The sequence below is a fragment of the Cydia splendana genome, chromosome 17 (assembly GCF_910591565.1).
Source record: "Cydia splendana chromosome 17, ilCydSple1.2, whole genome shotgun sequence".
Lineage (NCBI taxonomy): Eukaryota > Metazoa > Arthropoda > Insecta > Lepidoptera > Tortricidae > Cydia > Cydia splendana.
Window position 1 is genome coordinate 10,488,175 of NC_085976.1, and position 24,763 is coordinate 10,512,937.

The following is a 24,763-nucleotide window of genomic DNA, read 5'->3' on the forward strand; positions in this document are numbered from 1 at the left end:
GTAACAACCGGAGGTCTACTTATGTGTATGAAACGTGGGCTCTGTTTTAATTGAATATTCATGTATAAAAAGTTTATCGATCAATTAGATACCGCACTTTTCGTAACAGATGTGTTATCACATCTTGCTAATCAGTTTTACGTATCATGCTAATCTAAAAATTTCCCATACACGTGTAGATAAGTTAATTAATTTAAAAGTTCCACCCCAAAAAGACTTAGTTTCCCAGATATTTCAATGTTATATTCCAAGTAAAGGCTAGATGACATAAACATAGCTAGGTGCTCTACATGGGTGCCCCTTAATACGCCGAACATTAATTGTCATAATATGAATTCGCATAACAAATTTGGCATAAAATAATTGTTCATAACATTGAACAGGCATAATAATGACTCCGCATAATTTAAATATGCATAACATTATTAACTACAACTTTAACTGTCATAAAATGAATTAGCATAATTTTATAAAGCGAGTGTATTAGATGGATCAGGGCAAAACCAACTTAACCAACTCGGTTAGGTTAGGTTAGGTTCAAAAGGCCTTAGCCTTCGATGTTAGGTTTTTTTAATAACAGCCCGATAATAGATATATTCGCACCCTGATTAACTCCTCAGATATCGATTAAATAAATAAAATAACGTACATTGTCATAACGATGACTTAGGATAAATGTAATAAGCATAACGTTATTTTGCATAATTATTAAATGGTATAAATATAAAAGGAAGAATAGTGGTATTGAAAATAAATTACTGTCATAACGATTTTGCCAGTGTGGAATTTATATGAAACACTAGCATGAGACGTCACAATCAAATAATATATACAATCAAAATTACATTTGTCAGTACCTCTAACTGGTAAATAGATCCTATACCTATAAATGGGTAGGATGGAAAAAAACATCTAAACTAAATTTAAATTGGTTGCAATTTATTTTCAATACCACTATTTTGTGACGTAACAATCTGTTTTCTTCCTTTTATATTTATACCATTTAATAATTATGCAACATAACGTTATGCTTATTACATTTATCCTAAGTCATCGTTATGACAATATACGTTATGCGCATTAACATTATGCGTACTCAGTTATGCGAAATAATTTTATGCGATTTAAAAGTTATGCGTAATCTATGTTATGCCAATTTGAATTAGGAGTATTACGTTATGCGAATTAATATAGACCCGCTCTACATTTTGTAAATATAACTTTGTACGGTCAAATAATTTAACTTCAGCACCATTTCGTACCTTGTCACAGTGACAATCAATATAAAAGCCGCTAGGGACCTCATACATATTATTATCACTGTGACAAAGTACAAAATGGTACGAAATTAAATTCCTTGAGCGATGCCTTCCTAGAACTTTTCTAGGCAATTTTGCATTTGTTAATAAAGCTGATTCCCGATTAGTTATATATAGCAGGCGCGCCTTTTTAATACCCGACAATATTTAAGACAACCATAATAAAAACACATTATTTGTTTATTTCAAATCGTTAGTGTTTATGTCACTGTTTGTTTTTTTAGATATTAGTCATAAAGCACACGACAAATATGCGACGTACTGGTAATAACCAGTTATTATACGTTACCCTGTATGGCTACTGGTTTTGCCCTCTAATTGTGTAGACGATGTGAAGATGTGATTAATGATCCAAAGAACACAAAAAACCCACCTCCGGTTTAGAAAAAAAAAACGACAGCAGCAAAAACTCAACAAGGTGTCATTACTCGCATTACAAAACTTCATAACGACAACTACACCTACGTCTTTCGAACAACTTATAAACACACGAGTTTTTTAGAGTTCCGTACCGAAAGGGTAAAACGGGACCCTATTACTAAGACTCCGCTGTCCGTCCGTCCGTCCGTCCGTCTGTCACCACAGGCTGTATCTCGTGATCTGTGATAGCTAGACAGCTGACATTTTCACAGATGATGTATTTCTGTTGCCGCTATAACAACAAATACTAAAAACAGAATAAAATAAAGATTTAAGTGGGGCTCCCATACAACAAACGTGTTTTTTGACCTAAGTTAAGCAACGTTGGGCGGGGTCAGTACTTGGATGGGTGACCGTTTTTATAGATAATGGTACGGAACCCTTCGTGTGCGAGTCCGACTCGCACTTGGCCGGTTTTTTTAAATTTGACGGTAAGAATGTACATTATCTTCACTTGTACAGTCAGTTGCGAAAGTGGCTAGTGGAAAATTACACGTGCTCTTATTCTCATAACAACAAACTTATGTACAGTCACCTGCAATAATAAGTTACTCTTCGAAGGCAGCAAAAATATGTGACACTCTTATGGCTCTACAAATAAGATCGTGTCAGATATTTTTACGGCCTTTGTTAGTGTAACATATTATTGCAGGTGCGTGTACAGATCATTTAAAAACATCTGGTCCCGCTTACCTACTTCGGCTACTGACTGTATTTCATGTATTTCACATTGTATTACATATTAATGTAAGAACGAACATTTGTTGAAAACGAGGCGTAATTCCATTTAAAGTTGTAATACTTGTAATGAACTCCGTAGGTGTACATACAATGAGATAAATAAAATTGAATCAAAGATTAAATTCCTAAGAGAATGTGTTGTAATTGTAAAAGGTACTTGAATTATGTTCTTTGTCAATGATATACATATAAGAGATAGAACTGATTTCAACGAGGATGATATGATACCTACTTACGACAGAAATGATGATACGCGGTGAAGCCGAGAAGCGATCGACGTATACTTTGTCCCTTGTCAATATAGACATCAATATAAATATTACTGGATTTTTTATTCCAGTACTGGCTTATTGCAAGCTAACAGTGGTACCTGTTGCCGGATAGCGACTCAAAAATTTGAATGCTGAATGCTAAAATATGTGCTTATTTGGTATATCTCTGCAGAAAGAGAAGAGTCGTGGAATGTAATAGAGCCCGTACTCGTACATTCTAGGACTTCTCTTTCCGCACCTTAGAGCAATTAACTGGAGATGTCATCGCTGTCATTTTCTTTACGAAACAGCCTGCCGATTTTTGCGGGGGAGGGGACGTCAAATGTTTTGCTATTTCTACATGATTTGCACGTAACGCACAAATAGCCATGTCCATACAAAAGTTTGCACAATTGTGCAAGTTTTTCGGCAGAGGGGTAAGCTCTTAATGACCACTCCAGTTATTAAATGCTCTAAGTTCCGCACAGGCTCTATTCTTTATTGATTACTTTGACTTTCTGTCGTTGTTTTAAATATCGAAGAGGATTATTATACGGTCTCTACAGTACCAACTCTAGCAAGGTAGTCGAAAAATAAATATTGTATCTCCAAGCGCTGTTTCGCTCGAGCAGGGGACCGATATTAGCAATGACAAGCCTGGAGGACGATCTGATAGCGTGGCACACATACACGGCAGTGCGTGACGAGAGAAATAACCCGGGCAGCCAGTTACGATCATTTGTAGGCGTTTGAAGCAAAAGATACCACTTAGCCGGTTGTCAACGATGATTGGTCAGTTAACAAACAATGTCATAATATCATATAATTATGTACTTACACGGACATGAAAGGTTTTTAACAGGACCGTTTTCTAATTTTTATTATTTATCTGACGCATCTTAGGGTAATTCGCCAATAACTGTAACCCTAAACTAAAAATGTATTATATTCACCTATAAACAGAATTCATTTAAGGTGGCTAATTATTGATGGCTGGCCAGTTATTGAAACCTTATACTAAAATGAATTCTGTTTACAGGTGAACAGAATTCATTTATAGTTTAGGGTGGCCAGTTATACTGGCGAATTACCCTCATTGCATTTTATGCCAGTAGCAGCTTAAGTGTTGCCGTCACGTTTTTGATAATAACGACACAATTGCATTGCGCTATAATAACTATAATTAAGCCATCTAATAGTATGATGGAAATCTATTTAAAATTTACATATGATATTGAAATTCATATAGATAACCGGCCTTCAGACTTTATTTGGGTATGTTAGCTTTGTTGTTAGTACAAATAAACATGCCGCTGCTTATGTCAATGTTATTGATAACTGGCGTTTGCGCGTCGGCGACACGGAAAAGTGATATTAATACGAATTGCACCAAAACAATATGCTGTCAGTTTACCTTAGATAAGCCTCAGCTGTTGCCTATCGATCGGAAATGTTCACAATACACAAGCCCGGTTAGCACCGCCAATATAGACACTGCACTGCACTAGCCAGCAACAACACCTAATAATAACACGAACCAATCCACCTGTTATTATAGCTGCGCGCGGCGAACTGATACTGGTAAATTCAACGCAATAGACGCAGTGTGACGTTGTCGGTCAATTTAAACGTATTAACGTCGCGTATTACGGAACGCTGCGGTACACGTGCGGTCGCGGGGCGCGCGAGGGCTCGACTGACGTAGGTAGGGCGCGGGCCGGGCGGCGCTACGGGCCGTAGCCCGCCCGAGCTACGAGTTCACACTTCAGAGCCTCTACGACCACTTTCTTGTTTTGTTTCATGCACTATGAAAACACTTGGGCTTTCTTTTTTCTAACTTTGTGGCGTAGAGCGGAGACTGCTTTATTACGGCCATAATGCTGATTAAAACATAATGAAACCAGAGTTTGCGATGGCTACGAATATGTAAAATATTAACTTTGTATTTTGTTAAAATCTTTAACTTTTAGAACGCCAGACGGCGAAGGAATTTGCCGTGCCCCGGACGCCAGGCGATCGCGATTATTCAAGCGAAATTTAACTTTACGGAACCCTGCTTGAGTCCCTATTGAATTGGCGAAGCTGACGGCTGTAGCCGTCGTTGGCGTCCTTGGCAAGACTTTCCGATGACGGCCACAGCCGACAGTGGCTGTAAAAAGGTTAAAAAAACATTTTGATAAAATAATGTAAGATTTTTCTTAAACCGACATGGTTCTAAATAATGTTACCAATTCAATTGTATGCATTCCACGTCGTTAAACTTATAGTATTTTTCAAACAGGAAGGGTACGGCGTGTTTGAAAAATACTATGTAGTACAGTCACCTGCAATAATATGTTACTCTTCGAACGCCGCAAAAATATGTGACACGCTCTTATGGCTCTACGAATAAGATCGTGTCAGATATTTTTGCGGCCTTCATTGTGTAACATATTATTGCAGGTGTCTGTACGCTGACAGAGTAAAATGGTAACGCCAACTTAGGTAGACGAAGGTAAACGATAAAATTCAGCCATCATGGCAACTACTTAAGCTATTCTAAACATGCCTTGCGACAATTTTCGACAAGACTCAAACAAAGCAATTTCTCAGCTACCTTCGTATATGCTTAGATTTCTCTAAGCTCACCTTCTCATAAATATGCAAAGGTTAAATCTAGCGTTACAACCAATTTCGCTCGTTCATTAAATACAACTTTTCGAGACAGAATCACCCGTATATCAAATTAGATGTTACTACAAATAGATAGATAGAGATAATGGATGGATTTAAAATATATTAACTTTCTTTTTACATTGAATGATGAAAGTCGTAAAACTCAAATTATGTTAACTCAAAGGAATACAGACTGGGAGGCCAATTCGAACGTACATTTGATGAAAAATGATGTTTATTTGTTATCATCCGTGCGTGCATTCCGCTCGTACTCGTTCGTACACCATTTATACGTTTAAAATGGCCTCCGGGATTCATAAAAGAGTGTACTGGTTCTCAAAGTAGAGTCAGCAAAGCGCATTGACGTGTCAATAAGCTACGGGCCGCTTACCACTAGGTTACCTATTTTGGTCATTGGAAAACTACCGTTATTTTTCTTAACAATCCCAAGTGTGTATACAAACTATACAAAGCATCAGTCCCTACCTAATCCTTTAAAGTAGTAGTTCAAATCCATACATTAAATTGAAACTGAAGTAGCGAAATATAAACCAGATTGCACTCCATTATTTCCTACCTGCAAATACGCGAGTATATATGCGAGAGACAAAAGCTTTAAGTTTGACGCATAGGCGACAATGCTACAGGTGCAACGGCGCGCTGCGAAATCCGAATTTAAAATTATTCTATCTCCATCTCTCTTACTTGATTTATGCAAGAGCGATAGAGATGGAATTAGACGGTTCAGATTCCGCGGTTATAGCCCAGAACTACTTAGTAAGCAAACATTAATTGCGCTACAATTGAAATGCAGCTGACTGAAAAGCACTCCCCTGAATAATACTCGGTTGAAACTTGTGCCGTGCCGGATTAAACATTTAATTTCCTATGAACGTGTTGTGTTGTTCATGTTGCTCTGGGAAAGCTGTTCGCGAAAAAAATATTACGAACGGATTTATAGCAAACACTGGACGAACGGATTTCATTGTAAATTGTAGGATACGTCCAGTTCAGTTCGGCCCGCTAAATCTCTTATAAATTCTTGTAAATTAGAAAAACTATTTGTTTTTATAGTACATACTCGTACCTATGACCGTTACTTGCCCGCTTTATACGAAACTGACTGTCTGACTGTTATTTATTAATTTATTTTAATCTTTATCTTTTTTGTGGCAATAAAGCATTTTCATTTCATTTTTATTGCACAATACACGAAGGTATAGGCATTCTCTACCAGTCAACCAATGGGTCAAACCAGAAAGATTAAGTAGGTGCAGTGTCTTTAAAGTAAATGAATTTGTAAACCGTGTGTATATACGAATGAATATAAACTATATTGTTGTTGTTGGTATGACTGTTGTCTGTGATTTAGATGAAATTTCGTATAGCTCGAGTCTCGGGAAGGACATATATAGTGTTTATTACGAAAAGCATTCCTTATGTACTCATTATACGGAGGTCGCAGTCGCTGGCAAAAGCTAGTGTTATTATAAACAGGCTGAAATATTTTTAGCTTAGACAACAACACACTACAATTTAAATGAAAGCCTATTACAATTTAAATGAATGCCTATAATAACTTATAATGTAGGATGTTTGTTGTAGCTGTAATTAATTCTGACCCGGCCTGGTAGCGATCCGAACTTATTCAGTTAACCAAGTCGCAACTCCCGAGTTGCAAAACTCGCAAGACGGTATAGAGTGCAACGTTGGCAGCGTGGGGGCCAGTCAATTAAAGTTACAATGCTTGTTGCAGAGGTTTCAAGATTTATAGAGTCGGACCAAGCTAACTCAAGATGGCATTTGCAATGGCAAAATGTGAAGTTCTATGAAAACGTGACGTTGATATAATGACACTCCCTCAGTTCAGGGGGCGGCAATCTTTTGAGAGAGCTAACCGCAGTAGAAGTCGCCTGTTTCTGGTATGTCAAAGAGCCGCGGTTTCCCGACCTCTAGCTGCCTCAGTTTGTTATGTTCAAGTCGGTGCAGAGTTATTTTAGACGAACTCTGTAAACACTAGCCTCCGCCTGCGACTACGTTCTAGTTCTACATTCTACAGCATTGCTTTACAAATGCCAAAGTACTACTTTGAAAGGTTTAGGCCGTGATTTGTATTCAGTTAAACAAGTCGAAAAATTTCTCACTTGATGGTCTCATCGGAAGATCAGCGCTGGAAGTCGCCAGCAACATGCTGATATGGGACCATTTCGTGACACTTTATTTTTCACTATGTTTTTTCTATGAATGTCTATTGTCTGTGTGTTTACGAATAAATAGTTATTTGTACAACAAGAGATCAAAGCTTGATATTTCTTCGAGTGCTTATTTCGAGTCCCGTGCAAGCGAAAGATTCTATAGTAGATTCACGAGCGTAGCGAGTGAAATCTAATTTCGAATCTTGAGCGTAGTAAGGGACTCAAAAGCGCACGAGATGTAAATAACTTTGATCTCGTGTAGTACACAAAATTTTTCATCTCAGCAGAGAGAACATACCTATTAGGCAACTTGAAAAATGTAATCCTTCTTCATCACTTAATACCTGCACTCATGTTTTCTCAAGACATATAAACAATTAACACATTCGACACTGCGTACCCGACTCTCGGGCACTCGTAAACTTTACTCAGATGCCGGCATACCCGCTAGTCGGGCAAGAGCTATAAACCTACACGCGACGCCGAAGTGCCCGACAGGCGGGCAAGCATTTCATCTTCACTACCTCAGGGCTGCCACTGTCACTAACAGAAAAAATTGTAAGTCTTCTGATTATTATGTGGTCGAAAAGTTGGTACAGTTGATTATTATATTTTATTACTTCACTTTGTATTTTTATTTACTTTACCTAATGCGATTACAAAATAAAAATTCTTATTAGTTGGTTACGTGAAATTGCATACACGGGTATGTATCAATAGGAGTTAGAATTAGGAGAAGAACAAAACGGGGAGCCTAAACAGATGAGACAGCAGATTTAATTTTATCCACGTACTTATACGTAAGTTACTTGGCACAGCCCTGAGCGTCCGCCGCTTGCCCGACTAGCGGGTTCGCGGCGTGCGGCATTGAGTTGCACGTCGTTCCCCGACTAGCGAGTACTGTCGGTTTCTGGGGTATTGTTTGAAATTTTGCCTGGTTGCGAAAGTGTTAAGTTTAATTACCGCAATCGAACACAAAAACAAAACTTAATAATAAATTTCAGTAAAATAATATGGAAATAACGAACACCAACTGACACTTCAATCGACAATTTTTTTTTGTAAAAAAAAACTTTGTATGATACGGTCCGAATTGCGGATACGTACTATTTGTCAACTATGGTAGAAATTCTTAAAAGTAAAATAATTAATTTTGCATGATAGTCTGTGTATTTTTTGAGTTAATTATTTTAACTGTACAATAAAATACCTAAAATATAGTATTTTATTAGTTTTTATCAAATCTACAACTTTATTTTTATTAATTTATTACTAAGAATTCATACTCGTACGTGGTTTGGAACGATGCGGTCTGAAGTTTTTCGGGGTTCTATTATAAACCGTCAATATAGCGTTGAATGTCGTTTTAACTTTTTTTTGTCTGTTTCTTTTTGCTAACAGTGTGAAAGGGATAGAGATAATAGAACCCAAGTATTTCAATCTTGTATTATACCCCGCATGTTGAAATGACATTTGACTATAAAGGTCACTTGAATGTCATTTTGTCTCACTCAGTGAGCAAAATCGCATTTTGCTCACTGTTTTTACGAAGCAAAGTACCCTTGTTCGAGCTGCTGAGGTGAAAAAACTATTCTATTCTAAAACTCCAAAAGTTGCAAAACTCGCAAAACGGCATAAAGTGGGTACAACAACGTAAGCAACGAGAGGACCAGTCAATTAAAGTTACCGTGGTTGTTGCAGACGTTTGAAGATTTATAACTACTAACCTAAGCTCTTTTTAGGGTTCCGTACCCAAAAGGTAAAAACGGGACCCTATTACTAAGACTCTACTGTCCGTCTGTCTGTCACCAGGCAGGCTGTATCTCATGAACCGTGACAGCTAGACAGTTCAAATTTTCACAGATGATGTATTTCTGTTGCCGCTGTAACAACAAATACGAGTATTATAAAGATGAATATTCTACAGTATTACAAGTACTGTGCGCTGTCTATCAATAAATATATAAGTAACGGAACTAACACAACTGTTTTATATATTTATAGAATAAGTTGGCGAAAATGGGAGAAATTTAATTACAATCGTAACTCAGACTACATTTAGAAACAACTGAAGGCACATCGTAAAGGAAGAACTCATCTTATGAACGTGTGATATGTGATATAATAGATGATGAATGGAAAACTTGTAATGTGAGATTTTATTGTTATAATTGTATAATTTTTAATGATGTTATGATGTGGTTAATTTTTTTTAAATTCTATTGATATAATTGTATAAGTAGTAGCAAGTGTAATTGGTATAAGTACTGTAACCGTTCTTGTGATATTAATAATAAAAAATAAATAAATAATTAGCAATTTCGCAATGTGTCAAATTCAAAGGAACCCAGAGTGCTGCCGCTACCCAACCCAAGAATAGCGGCAGCACTATTTCCTCATTACAACGGATATATGACATTGACCTTTCAACCCAGAGAAAAATGGAACGGTTTATTGAGGACTTTTTTTTTCCCAGAAAATGTGGAAGTTACGGTAATATGGTATTCCGAGAACATTCCGCACAAGCGAGAATTTCTTAGAAGTCTCAGAATCTCACGTTTGAAAGTTGCTCGCCTGAATCTATTTATTTATATATTCTAAGACCCTCGACCGTCACAATCAGGAAACCAACTAAATGAGGATAGGAAAGTTAAATTAGATAGAATAATAATTTACTTGGAAATTTTCGACCAAGTGGAGAATCAAGTTAATCAAAATGTTTCAGAATTGTGGTTTACTAATACTAAAAACTTTGTTAAATGTTAAAGATTTAATACTTCTTAGAAGTTAGTGAATTCTTCTTGTCAAACTCGCAAACAAGCATCGTAAAGTTCACAAAACGGGCCCTCCAGCAAAATAATAGAATAGAATAATGTTTATTTGAAAAGAACCTTGTTTACAAATATCAATATCAATATCAAAGGCGTAGCATGATAGCATAAACCAGCAATGCGACGAACTCATAAAGGTGCAATATACACGGGGGATTATTCCCACAAACTTAAGCTACAAGGATTTCCAATGCAGAAACACGACTATAAAAGTTAACATTGATGTTCAAAGCGACTATAAAGTTAACATTGACGTCAATTTGACGTTCAAAGTCTACAGAGCTCTAGGAGATAAAGCGCTGGTGCTTATTTTACGTTCGCCAATCGTCATGGCTGAAGGCACGTGAAATTTAATAGTCTCTCATGAAGTCCAACTTCTGTAAGCTCTAGAAGTTTTCTGTGCCAAGGCGGTATCTGTTTTATTTTAGTACCTACCCTCGGACATCTACAATACAGCAGACAATACAAATTGTGTTTTGAAACAAAATCAATACGGATAAAGCATGACATAAACAGAGCTTTGGAGCGAAATTGGAGCCGTCGACCGACACATTGAAGTTAAATTAGCTCGACTATGAAAGCGATTTAAGATGAAAAGGTTTTACAAAATTCCTCTTCCTTCGTTTCAGTTTTCACGAAGCTTATCCCCTGCTTTAGTACCATTAGGGCTTATTTAGACGATGCGAGAACTCGCATGCGAGTTTCATTACATTGCGGTTTTTGATCGGTCGGTTGAATTGGACGTAACCAACAGTCCGCAATGTAATTAAAATCGCATGCGAGTTCGCGCGCCGTCTAAATCAGCTCTTAGATGTATTTAACTTTTACGTGTTGTGCCCTTCATTTACAAATAAAAGTAGGTTAGGCCAGGATATAGCTTGCATTCATAGCAATAGGAGCAAAAGCAAACTTGGAAAACTACTCAGGACTTTACGCTGCTTACCGCTTTCTGCATCAACCATGAAAAACAATCGGTTTGTTTAAATATGTGCTTATATAATAATGTTATGTATAAGTATTTACACGGCCCAACTTGTGAATTTAAAGTGCCGCTTTGCCTATTTTGGAATTTGACTACACTACTCCTATTACCTAAACTTCGTACAAAAAGAATGCCCGCAGCGCTCCGTTTAGTTCCCGTCTCGTGATGGCGTTACCAGCACGAGGTAATGTTGATTGCACAAAGTCGGATTCGTAAAATTCAGATTGCCGGGGCATTTGAACAGGGCCGGATGCTGCGGAACTAGCAAGATAAACGTGGTTAGTTAAATCGCAATATCTTTTGCCCGATATTGCGAACTAAGAACGTTTATTCGTGCGTACCGTGCGCCGTTGTGTTACCGCCTTAAGAACACAACACTTTTTGGTACGGAACAATACAAAATTTTGCTTTTTCGTATGTATGCAACGCTGAACTGTAGTGGCGTGTGGTGACGGGTCCATGGCAGAGAACAGAACAGATAAGGGTAACCAACTACCTGCTTATACAAAGTCTAATGAGATCAGAATATGAACTTATCAAGTGACAATGAGAATCCCAGAATTATTAATTAATTTATGAGGCTTTAGTGTGCCACTGCTTGGGCGAAGTCATTATTCTTCCGCCTATCCTTATCCTGAGAAGTCTCCCACCAAAAATGTCATAAAGGCCAATATAAACATTGCTAACTAAAAATAGTCATTCAGCTATTTCAATCGTTCCATTAAAAATAAACTGTTTTTTTTATGTTCAAAGTTTAACCTCGCACAAGAGTTCTTTAACTACCTTGGCTCACAGTATTTGGGCGCCCTCTGCCCTAGATCCGGCCCTGGCGGATGTAAACAACGGAAAAGTGTGAGCCGGCACGTCCGCGCTCCACTTCGCGGTGTTTTGTGCCCGCTACGATTGTTTCTATTCATGTTTCGGTTTGAAACTGTTGTAAGGACTTTTGGTATTACACGGGATTTGTACGACGTTAGATTAAGCAAGTACTAACCATTAATATGGTAAAGTAATAAGCTTGCAGCCACCGTTTAAAATGTATGAGGGTGACAGCAATTTTGATCTGTATCACGGTAATTGTTTCATTACAATATGGTGGTAATATACTCGTATTGGACGTTGACTGTACTATACCCACAACCCATGGTATAATAATATACTCCGCCCCCACAACCCTGTTTGATACATGTGTTATTAGGGGTTGAAAACTATACCTACCTATTTGTTTTATGCAATGCAACAAGGCCTTGTGCAAATCACAGTTTGAGACCAAGGCTCGTGGGTGGACTACATAGGGAGAGTAAAGGATTCCTAGCGGCAAGTGTAATGTCAAGTTCAAGTTTCCGATTTAGACCACAAGGTGGCAGACCGTCCAACGTGTAGAGGTACGTCCCTTCCTTCCTATAGACTCCGACAGCCGGAACGTAAAGCTTCATGAGAAAACTTCACTGAATATTAATATGTACCACTTTTAATTTATAAATGAGTAAATCGCTGAAAATGCAAAACCCGCAACCCCAGTGGCCGGTGTCGGATCATGTAAGTGCGACTACTGGGTAGCCAACTTTTTTTACTACATTGGAAAAAAGTCGGGTCAAATATGGATTTAATAAAGTAAAACATGTTTTTATCCGAATGGAAGAGAAGAGAGTCTGTTTTTCGACAGAAATACAGTGTGAATAGCTCGGTTTGTAGACTAAACGGTCGATTAATTTTAATATTCAACGTGTTTCACACATTTCAATATAAAGTTCGTAATGTGGTTCGTAACTTTGAGCAAGCTGATAATTTGACAATGTGCCGTAATCTTAAAAGACTAATTAAATGTTAATACATTTTCAATTCGCGCTAAGTCCCAAGTTGTCAAAAACCTTATTTTTTATTTATTTTTCAATTGTTCGCCCTTTTAACACATTCAACACCAAGAACCCGACTGTCGGGTACACTGTTCGTAGCGACTACGCGCTACATACGACGAAACCGTGGCTACGCGCTACGAGCGTAACCCGTAGCACTTAGTGGTATTGAATGTGTTAAAAATCGTTTATAAACAAAAATCCGTTTCCTAACTAAAGTCTCAAATGTACAAGAAAAAATAACCCATCAAGACTTGAATTTTATCATTAGACGTTAATATTAAAATTCCTTGATTTAAAAGGACTAAACGGTAAGCATTTGCGTCGTACACAACAAGAAACATTTCTAGAATCTTCAGCGCAATACGAATGAAATTTTATTAGACCTCAATAAGATTTCCCATCGAGGCCAGGCCCTGACCGGGTTAGGAATTTGCGCCAACTTTAAAACGTTTTCTCTTGGCGTCAACTGCACTGCGAAAACTAACTTCCCCCAGTTCAACCTCGGAGATTCTACCGACCCAATTTTGTACTATCCAGTTGACCTTGTTTTTAACTTGAGATGGCCCATCTTCGTATTCGGCCGATTATTCGGATAAAGTCGGCAAATGTTTTTTTCTCAAAAATGGACGGCAAAGTCGACTTTGACGTTTAAAAAATTGGTCGCGAAGCGCGTAGTTTATGGTCAGTCAAAAATTAAAAAGTTAAAAACATTGCAGTCTCGATTTTGGGACTGCAATGTTGCATACAAATTCCATTATTTGTCGTGTTCCAAACTTTTTAAAAGTTGAAATGGCCATATCAAATAAAGACACAGGCCCATTAAACAGCCAAAGAGATGATTAGTACTTATAATTATAATGTTGGTACCGCGACTATTTAGCTGTCTCAAATAGGTTGGCGTATTTTCGGCAGAAAAATACACTTCTATTTATTAATTAAAAAAATAAAAAAGCGGCAAAGCTTATTTTTTCAATTGTTTCTACTTTTTTCTGTGAAAATATATACGTAAGAACGTTGATTCTGTAAAATATTTCTAGTATATTTATATTTCTTGCACCATTTTTGAGAAAAGCACTATATATGACTCGGCTGGAAGGCTACTTGCTGGCTTCGGATTCAATTAAACGGACTCCCAAGGTCGTCCGTTTAATACGAATCCTCAGCCTGCAAGTAGCTACTTCCGAGCCTCCAGAGACAATAATGTACAATTTTCTACTCGTCGAATGTAATTCTTGAATTAAGATTTCTTATACCAAACTGCAATTGGGTATTTTTAATGTATGGGCTCCCAAATCAACTATAATATTCATATCGATACAGTTTAGTCAACTATAATGAAATTGACCAATCACAGCTCGCCGCGATCAAGAGGACGAAACAAAACCATAGCACAAAATAATTATTTATTTTAGGTTGTATAGTAGAAACAATTGCTTCATAAGTCAGAAATGCGCATGTGACACCCTTAATATAGCAACATCCATAGACTACGAAAACCACTTAGCGTTGCTTGTTAGTCTCCATAGGCTACGGTGGCCGAAATCGAGAAAACAGCTGTCGAAAAATTGAATTTAGCGTGGAGCGAGTACCAGGGCCTCATGAGTTACGAGAAGGTGTCGTTGACCAGCCCGCCGGGGCGCGTACCGTACCAGTATGAAAGGTATCGCGGCTGCTTGTGTATCTTAGCTTTTGGTTTGGTTTGTTTGTATGATTCTACTAGTTTAAAGTATTATTTTTGTTGACGCGTAGAAAAAGTATTGTATACAATAGTGATATAATCAAGCTTTTCAATCTCGTACCTTACTTAGACAACTCAGCAAGCTTCGTTGTCTAAACACGGTACTCGACTGAAAAGATTGTATAAAATACTATTTCTACTCGTCGACTGTAATTCTTGAATTAAGATTTCTTATACCAAACTGCAATTGGGTATTTTTAATGTATGGGCTCCCAACTCAACTATAATATTCATTTCGATACAGTTTAGTCAACTATAATGAAATTGACCAATCACAGCTCGCCGCGATCAAGAGGACGAAACAAAACCATAGCACAAAATAATTATTTATTTTAGGTTGTATAGTAGAAACAATTGCTTCATAAGTCAGAAATGCGCATGTGACACCCTTAATATAGCAACATCCATAGACTACGAAAACCACTTAGCGTTGCTTGTTAGTCTCCATAGGCTACGGTGGCCGAAATCGAGAAAACAGCTGTCGAAAAATTGAATTTAGCGTGGAGCGAGTACCAGGGCCTCATGAGTTACGAGAAGGTGTCGTTGACCAGCCCGCCGGGGCGCGTACCGTACCAGTATGAAAGGTATCGCGGCTGCTTGTGTATCTTAGCTTTTGGTTTGGTTTGTTTGTATGATTCTACTAGTTTAAAGTATTATTTTTGTTGACGCGTAGAAAAAGTATTGTATACAATAGTGATATAATCAAGCTTTTCAATCTCGTACCTTAATTAGGCAACTCAGCAAGCTTCGTTGCCTAAACACGGTACTCGACTGAAAAACTCTCTATATTATATCACGATTGTATAAAATACTATTTAATTATTTCGAGAGTGGTGATTTGTTAGCGAGTCCCTTGCCTTTGACCTGTTTGTTTCTAGGGAATTGCCTCGGAAGCGATTCAACTTTAGCTGCTTTACCTTTAACTGAAGCGTTTTCTAATACGTACTTTGTTAGAATAATTCAGATCAACCCAATAATTCGTCCGAATATTGGTTTCGGTAAGATCTGAACCGAACATTCGACCGAATATTCTCTCCATATTCGGCCCATTTCTTAACTATCAAAGTGCCACAAATATCGGATACGTAAAATTAGGGATGTCTTACGTCATGCCATATTTTAGGGGTTATTCCCACTAGTTACCAGTGGTAAAAGGTGGGAAAAATTCCCAGTAGTACCACTGGTAACAACTTGGTGGTAACTAGTGGGAATAACCCTATTTTATCAAGCCTCCGTAAACTGGAGTCAGTAACTCCGAGGTATTATTATAATTTCTATATAAAATGGCGTAGCGCGTTTACCATAAAACCATAATTTTGCACTTTGTAAGTATTTACTTATTATAACTGGATAAAATTTCGATCTCACAAATGCTGGCATGATATGCTGCACCTACATCGTTTTTCTCACTTTATCTCTAAGCAAGATTTACATCGAGCTCCGCATGATATCTCCGCCGAGGTTTATCCATTTCACCGCCATTCGTCATATTCGTCGTAAATGTCACATTTACGCCAATATGTTGGATACTCTGCTGGGATCCAATATAAATCTTACAGATGAAGTGCATTATTATTTTCCATCGTATTTTCACGGAAACGTACGAACGTGTCTTGCTATTTCAGTCGGTCTCGGTACAATAAGTACTGAGGTTGACTGAAGTAGCATGACAAATACGAACATTTCCGAGAAAAAACGGTGGAAAACAGTTATGCATTACATCTGTACGGTTGTCTATTGTTTGTCCGAAAATTATATAGAATAATACTCATATGCCCGAATTTTATTTGCCCGAATTTCATTTGCCCAAATTGTTTGTTTACCATAAAAATGATGTGACATACTCTTTGTTTACCCGATTATTAGATTCCAGAACGTACGAGTGCCATACGTGTTGTTGTCCATATTATTAATTGTAATAATACTATTTAATAGAATATTTAACCTCACCTAACCCACTTTTCCAGTAGTATTTCTTTTCTGTAAGGGTCGCAGTTCAAACCTAACCTAACCCATTTTTTTAGTAGCATTTGGTTTCTGTAAGGGTCGCAATTCAAACCTAAGCTAACCCACTTTTCTGATAGCATTTCTTTTCTGTAAGGGTCGCAGTTCAAACCTAACCTAACCCACTTTTCCAGTAGCATTTCTTTTCTGTAAGGGTCGCAGTTCAAAGCTAACCTAACCCACTTTTCCAGTAGCATTACTTTTCTGTAAGGGTCGCAGTTCAAACCTAACCTAGAACACATTTTTCTAGTAGCATTTGGTTTCTGTAAAAAAATTAAATTATGGCTAGTGATAATTGTGGCTTACAATGATGATGACAAATGATATTATTGAAATTGATTTTATGGGAAACAAAGTTTCTGGCACGTGACTAATATAGTAAACAATAAGTATTGCATATGTAATTATGGGAAACAAAATAATGGCTGTTGACTATTATGGCAAATGAAATTATGGCAAATGAAATTCTGGCAAGTGGGTGTATACCCATCTGTACTTATATTGAAAGCTTGAAGCTACTATGTCACCGGACGCCTTCACACGTATGATGTTATCTTGGCGCATGGGGCAGAACAATTAAGGACGCCTATTATATATGTGTTATTCGCGTTTAAAAAGGCAATTGGGAAATTGGTTCTAAATGAATTTATTGTCTGTGGTCTTGTGTTTTCCGCTATCCGTCATTCAGTCAGTGTTTTTTTTTTAGATTAACCCCTCCAGCAAAAGATATGTAAATACCTTTGAACTTCAAGCGTTTTTATATTTTCATAGATTGTGGATGAAATCGTATCCGTAGGACTTAGAGATATCTGTTCAGCCGACTCGATATCGCGGGACTCTGATGGATTAATGTATAAATACTATTAGTTAAATTAGCAATAAAGTGATACCAATTTGCAAAAGTGACCAAACATAAACAATGACATTGCCGAAATTGTACATCTACGCCTAATGGCCCATATAGAAACAAGACCTTGGCCATTCTGTTCGGTGGCCAATCAATCACCGCCACATTTTCAAAAGCGAAAAGAAATCTTTTTTACCAGATTTTCAATAATGCAATCTCCATGCAATTGGGGGTTAACAAAATTACATGTCACCCTTACACGAGACACACGACCGCGCTGCCACCTAGCGGGAACCTATTTCTGGTTGAAGCGAAGCTATCTCCCGATCGCGTAGTTTAACAGATACACGGCAGATGGCGCTATTATGAAACGAACGAAAACGTGTCCCGTTAGCGAACAATAAGGACACTGGGCCTTAATTTTTGATTTTAATGGTACCCTTCGTCTAGTCTGTATTACTAATTCTGGTAGTTCTGGTACCCTAACTTAATATTATCTTGTCCTTGACTTGTCGCCAACAGAAAAGACAAATAGACACCTAAATATCTGTATAGGCCACCCACGATATTTACGAGCCACTTGTTACACGAAACACGCTATATTGGCACTTTAGTTAACAAATGTTCGGCGACATGCGTGGGGTACGAAATTGGAACATTCCGCAGGAACTTTCGCCTGGTAATTAGTTATTATGTACTTGGGAAGTAATTTTGTAAGGCACGTGTAACCGAGCAGCAACTTTATGGCAGTATGTGGCTGATACAGGCAACTTTGGAAATGATTACGCCAACAATCTGAATACATCGTTATGAACATTATGCATTCCGTCAGCGTTGATTAATCTATGGTTATCCACGTAAACATCACTATTTTAATGTTAAATTGTTATTGTAAATTTTTACCCTAACTAATTAATGTTAATAGCATAAAATAAGTTTTTGGCAAAAATTTCATTTTTGGTACAAGCTTTTATCGCTGACTGTACTTTTCATACGACAGACAACTAATACTCATCGAGACAATTCTAAAAACCCCTAACACAATTAGGTTGAGCTGTTTCACCACAGAGTTCCTATGGCCACCTCCTGTCTCCATCATCAGATCAGTTCGACAGTACCATATTATTGTATTGTCATCAGAACTACATACAGCTGCCAATTTTCATGACGCTACGATCCTTGGAAGATGGTTAAATTAGTTACCTTAGATTACATTACAAGTTAGTTACATACAGGTCGACCTAATAAAAGCTTGTTAAAAACTCTGTAACTTACATAAATAAATAAATAAATAAATATTATAGGACATTTTTACACAAATTGACTAAGCCCCACGGTAAGCTCAAGAAGGCTTGTGTTGTGGGTACTCAGACAACGATATATATAATATATAAATACTTAAATACATAGAAAACAACCATGACTCAGGAACAAATATCTGTATCATCATACAAATAAATGCCCTTACCAGGATTCGAACCCGGGACCATCTGCTTCATAGGCAGGGTCACTACCCACTAGGCCAGACCGGTCGTCAAACATAAATAGTGGAAGAGAGGTATTCTCTTAATACAAGTATTTGAAATACTTAAAAAGAGATACTAGCCCAATTACCGAAACATTGTATGCTACCAAATAAATATTTCTATTTTATTTAAATTTAAATTTTTAACACCGCACAATTGAGATAGGCAATCCTGTCAGTATTAAGATATCAGGACGATAACCACGACCATCATAATTTTACTGTTTCGTTCCCACGATCCTCAGTTGGTATAGTAACACCACTGAATGAATATGGCAGGTAAACTACCCTATTGTAGGCCTTTACTTATGTTTTTTTTTCTAGTTGTAGGGCCTCGCTTTCAGCACGGGCGGCCTACTAATGGTTGGCACATTCACCATTATTTTAAGGCAGCAGCGATTACTTTCCTACAAAAATAATTGCCAATGGCAGTACGAATCTTGCAGTACCAATGATTGCATTGTGTACAGTATACCCATACGAAAAAGTATACAAATTAAAATATAAAAGTACTGTTAAATTAAGTTAACCTTTTTTTATATTGACAGTCCATCTTGCATTTCAAAGGATAGGAAAGGAATTAACATGTTCACAATGGAAGGGCTCCATAAGGTCTTGGGGTAATAGATACACATTTCGAGGAGGTCAGGATATGACCAGGGAGCGGTCTTCAGGGAACAGGCGGAGGTCCGAGCTGAAATTATACAATTAGTTTTATTTAATGCATGCTTAAAGTTATTTTCAGCGTTTGGGAAGGATAGCGTGGGGAGGGGATAATGTGACGGTTGATATAGGTTGTCGATCGTAATTTAAGTATAAAAGTTTGGAATTAGGCAGAAGAAAGGGAAGGTTATGCTACTAAGAAGAGACGCTTTTAGATAGATTTCGTACATTTCGTACCCGTCGGTTGCTATCTCTATTGCAAGCGCATAATTGAAGGGATGTTTACAAAAACAACATAACTGCTTAGAGCGGTTGACACTTTTTTAAGAACATTGTTAATCGTTTCAGGTGTCAACCAGTGTAGTCAGTTATGTTGTTTTTGTAAATATCCCTTCAATTATATTGCTGTCAAACTCGCAGTGACATTGGCTCCTAGCATGAATCATTCGTTTAAAAAAAAATGAATTTGTTTCGTTTTAAAATCAAACGAAAAAAAACAAAAGCAACTCTGTTCCTTTTAATAATGATTTGAATTTCATTGGAGGTTATTTATACTAGTATTAGAACCGTGGGACGCTAGACGATAACAACACATCAACAGGTAAAAGGAAGAAATTACACAAAATTAAACCCTATCACTTTCAAGCAAAGTTCAAAATCACTATGGTAGAAACATTTCCCTCTTTCATTAGTAATGTGACTGACCTTGAGCATGGTGAGGATCTTCTGCGACAGGTCGTAGTCGAAGTTGGTGTACTTGGAGTCGGTCATGTCGTAGATGAACACCAGCCCCGCGCGCTGCGTCTCGGCGCTCTGCAGCGCCACGTCCAGCTGGTACACCACGCCCTACCAGGAGATAAATAACATGTAAAAGGCCCATTTACATGGTGCGAGAACTCGCATGCCAGTTTCATTACATTGCGTAACCAATAGTTTTCAATGTAACTAAAATCGTACACGAGTTCGCGAGTCGTCTAAATCAGCCATAACTAACGACGCTAAGGGTGAAATTCCACCTGTCCAATTTATGTGTCCAATGTGTATGTTGTCTCACATTTTGCTTAATGAGAGAGTGAGACGCAATGACATTAGACCAAGATATTGGACAGATGGAATACCACCCTAAGCACGAACAATTTCCTACATACTATATTTATCGCACGCGCACAATTATATTGTTGTCCCGCTGATGATGCCGGCGGTCAATGCCACCGTGCGAACGGGAAAAGAAGATAATTATGCGCATGCGATAGAGACAGGAGTTGGCGGGTCAATATACGAAATTCTTCGTGCTTAGCGTCCTTATTTTAGTAATACAGGGTGGAAAGGCACGACGATCCTTTCCGGAAATGGGAGATAGTTTAGCCTAAGCTCTATATTTTCTCCATAGAAACTATGTTAATATGGGCAACCGTTTCTAAATTATGACCTTTTAAACATCCACGCAAAAAACTACTTTGTTCTAACCCTAACAGGTGACAGGGTCAATGAACTTACTTGTAAACAATCAGTATTCGACAGGAAATTATGCTAATTTGTTGCCACCTAACCATTTTTAGGTCTGCTTACAGCACGGTAAGAATCATTGCAGGATTTTCGCTTTCTTAGTGGTTCCACTTGTTCAATACTTGAATGAAATAGTTATGTTATTCCTTAATATTAATAATACTAACCACAACATTGTTTACAACGACAGTTCAAATGGTGACATTGACAACCACTCAAAAGTACGCAATCGTCTTATAAATATCTCTGGTTTCCTTGACTGATAAAAAGGTTTTAGTTTCTTAACACGTTTCACAAAATTATTTTCGAATAATTGGAAACTATTTAAAATAATAAAAAATTACATGTAGGTTGTGTTAGTTGCACCAAATGAACTTGCAAAAATGAAATACTAAGAATAAATCAAGAATAAATACTTCTTCAATACCAAACTAACAAACCTTCTTGCGTGGTAGGAAATAGACAAGACGTCTGATGTTTGAAATTAAATTTTCATTGAACTATACTTATTGAATGTCATATTCTTCAAATAAAAATGTTAGATGCTCGTGGCTATTTAAATTTGTGGGGCTGTGTAAAAGATATGGTGTACCAAACCAAACGGAATGTGAAACTGCGGACGAAATGAGACAAAGGCTAATTGGTGCTTTCTGCGGAGGATAAATGACGAAGAGCATACACTATATCGCATGTGCATCGACATACTCGGGTACGGGCTGCGGCGGCGTTGTAATACACGGAGGTACATTTGAACACCGTATGTGAAAAGAAGATAGTATTAAATATTGGAAAAAAGTAATTATCTAAGAAAGTAATAAAATTGTTTGTAACATTTTTGCATGCATTTGATTTATTTGACATTTATGCGTCATTCATACATCATTGCGATACTGTCAACGATCGGAAAAAAGTGTAAAGTCCCGAGCTTTCCCGACGGAGATCCTTAATCTAGCCGACATGTGCACATGCTATAGGGTTATCACCACAGTTAAAAAGTAGTATTTTTGCAATTTTTATTTTTTACTCAATTAATTTCTTCTTACCATTCTTCTTACCATTACCAATAGTCTCTGTATCACTTAAACGACCTAATACTTCCGGGAAGGATCGTCGTGCCTTTCCACCCTGTATAACAGAATAACAATCAGGCTCTACTACCATCGTTGCTACAACTTCAAACAAAATGAATACTTAGTAAAATTGTGATATGCAATAAGAGAGGGAAGAAAAGAGCCTCCACAGCCTAGTTGGTAATAGCGCTGTTTACGATGGTGGAAGACATGGTTGCTAATCCCGAATATCCCGATAAGGGCATTTATTTGAACGGTTAGCTACAAATGTATATAAGCGGCTGAAGAATGAATAATGAGGTGAACACAACTTTGCTGTTAACCCAGAATAAGATTATGTGCAGATCTTTTCAACACCTCGCCAAGTGCCAAGAAATCGTGTCCGTGGCCTAAGAACTGCTAAGTGCTATGGCATACATTGTCAAAGTAACATTTGATGTTTCTACTACGATTTATATTTGCTAATAGCTTATGCCAGAGATGTGCATGACGTTTATGGGTTTGACACCCACATGCGTACCCACAGTATAAGGTTTTCAGAGCTTAATGGTAGTACTAGGTCAATTTGCGTTAAGTATTCATTTACAAGGGAACTCAGACTATCAATTGTCAGACACGCATGCACGGTAGCATGCTATGAGCTTATGTGTGTTGTATGCACCCGTGCATGTGTCTAATGGGATAATAAAGCGCGAAGCTTATCAAGTGCGGGTGCGGGAAGCGATGACCCGTCTCGTGTTATACTCGTATTTATTGCGGCCCGCGTTTTAACTGCGTTGATTAATTAACAGTACAAGTATGAATGTAAACATTATTATTTTGTTTACATACAGAAATCCGTCAGTGAATAGAAATATGTGATCCATTCTTTTTTTGTTTATTGTGACGTTAGTATAATTACAACACAGCTTGAAGAGCATTTTGCAGTAAGGCCTTGCAATGGTATTTATAAACAGTTTATTATTTCCCATTTCGTATACACAGTCAGAGCACCTCAGAAACATCACAAAACATCTATCAAGGCTAAGTAACTAACTTTAAAATCATCCTTTTTAGGGTTCCGTACCTTAAAAGGAAAAAATGGAACCCTTATAGGATCACTCGTGTCTCTGGCTGTCCGTCTGTCACAGCCTATTTTCTCCGAAACTGCCAACCAATGAACTATGATCCAATTAAGTTGAAATTTGGTACACATATGTAAGTCTCTCTGTTTTTCTATTCTGCCTTCAATTATAGACTTTATGTATGTATCGTGACGTATCAGGTGCCCCAACATGTTTCCCCTTCTGTTTTCAATTGTTCTTAGCAGAGATCTCTTCTCACCTACCAAATTTAATACTTCCGTATTTGTTTTCCTCTCTTTCCAGCTTATGCCTTCCATTCTTCTCCATGTCCACATTTCAAAAGCGCTCAATCTGTCTCTTATCACGCTGGGTTAATGTCCACGTCTCGCTTCCATATAACGCTATACTCCAGACGTAGGTCTTGATAAATCGCTTTCTGATGTTTCGGGATATAGAAAAACAGAGAGGCAGAGGAAGACCGAGACGTGCATATATTGACCAGGCCAAAGAGAAAATTCACGTAGTGACGTATCAGGAGCTCAAAACAGTAGCAGAGAGAAGAACGGAATGGCGATTACTCCACCGACAAGAGCTAGGCTCTTAAGAATAATGATGATGATGTAAGTCTGTCCGAAGACGGAGGGCTTTTGGGGGGTAAATGAGACAGTTAAAAAACATAGTTTTGCGAACTATATTGCGTTATATGTATATCAAATGAAAGAGCTCATTGTAAGAATCTCAAATATATATTTTTTATAATTTTAAGATCAATAGTTTAGAAGTAATATAAGAAAATAGGCAAAAAATGACCATTCCCCCCGAAACTACTTCGAAACTCCTGGGTCTACAATATTGAAAAAAATACACGAAATAGGTCTTTATCTATAGATCACAGGAAAACCTATTAGAAATGTGCAGTCAAGCGTGAGTCAGACTTAATTACTTAGTTTTTGATCCGACCCTTACGGGTTTTTTTAAAGACATTTCACTAACGTTTCACATCAAAAAATATATTTGTAAAAATTGTGTAATGTACGGAACCCTTGGAACGCGAGTCCGACTCGCACTTGGCCGGTTTTTTTAATTTCGGAGA

General features: G+C 37.5%; 1 protein-coding gene across 2 annotated transcripts in view; it reads right to left on the minus strand.

The window, feature by feature from the left end:
* The window catches only part of LOC134798790 (tyrosine-protein phosphatase non-receptor type 9), a 117,873-nt gene that overhangs the window by 67,426 nt on the left and 25,684 nt on the right, over positions 1–24,763 (minus strand). For both annotated transcript variants that reach the window (XM_063771173.1, XM_063771172.1), the window contains exon 4: positions 20,736–20,876. In XM_063771173.1, the coding sequence (XP_063627243.1) occupies positions 20,736–20,876 (141 nt within the window). The remainder of the gene's footprint in view (positions 1–20,735; positions 20,877–24,763) is intronic.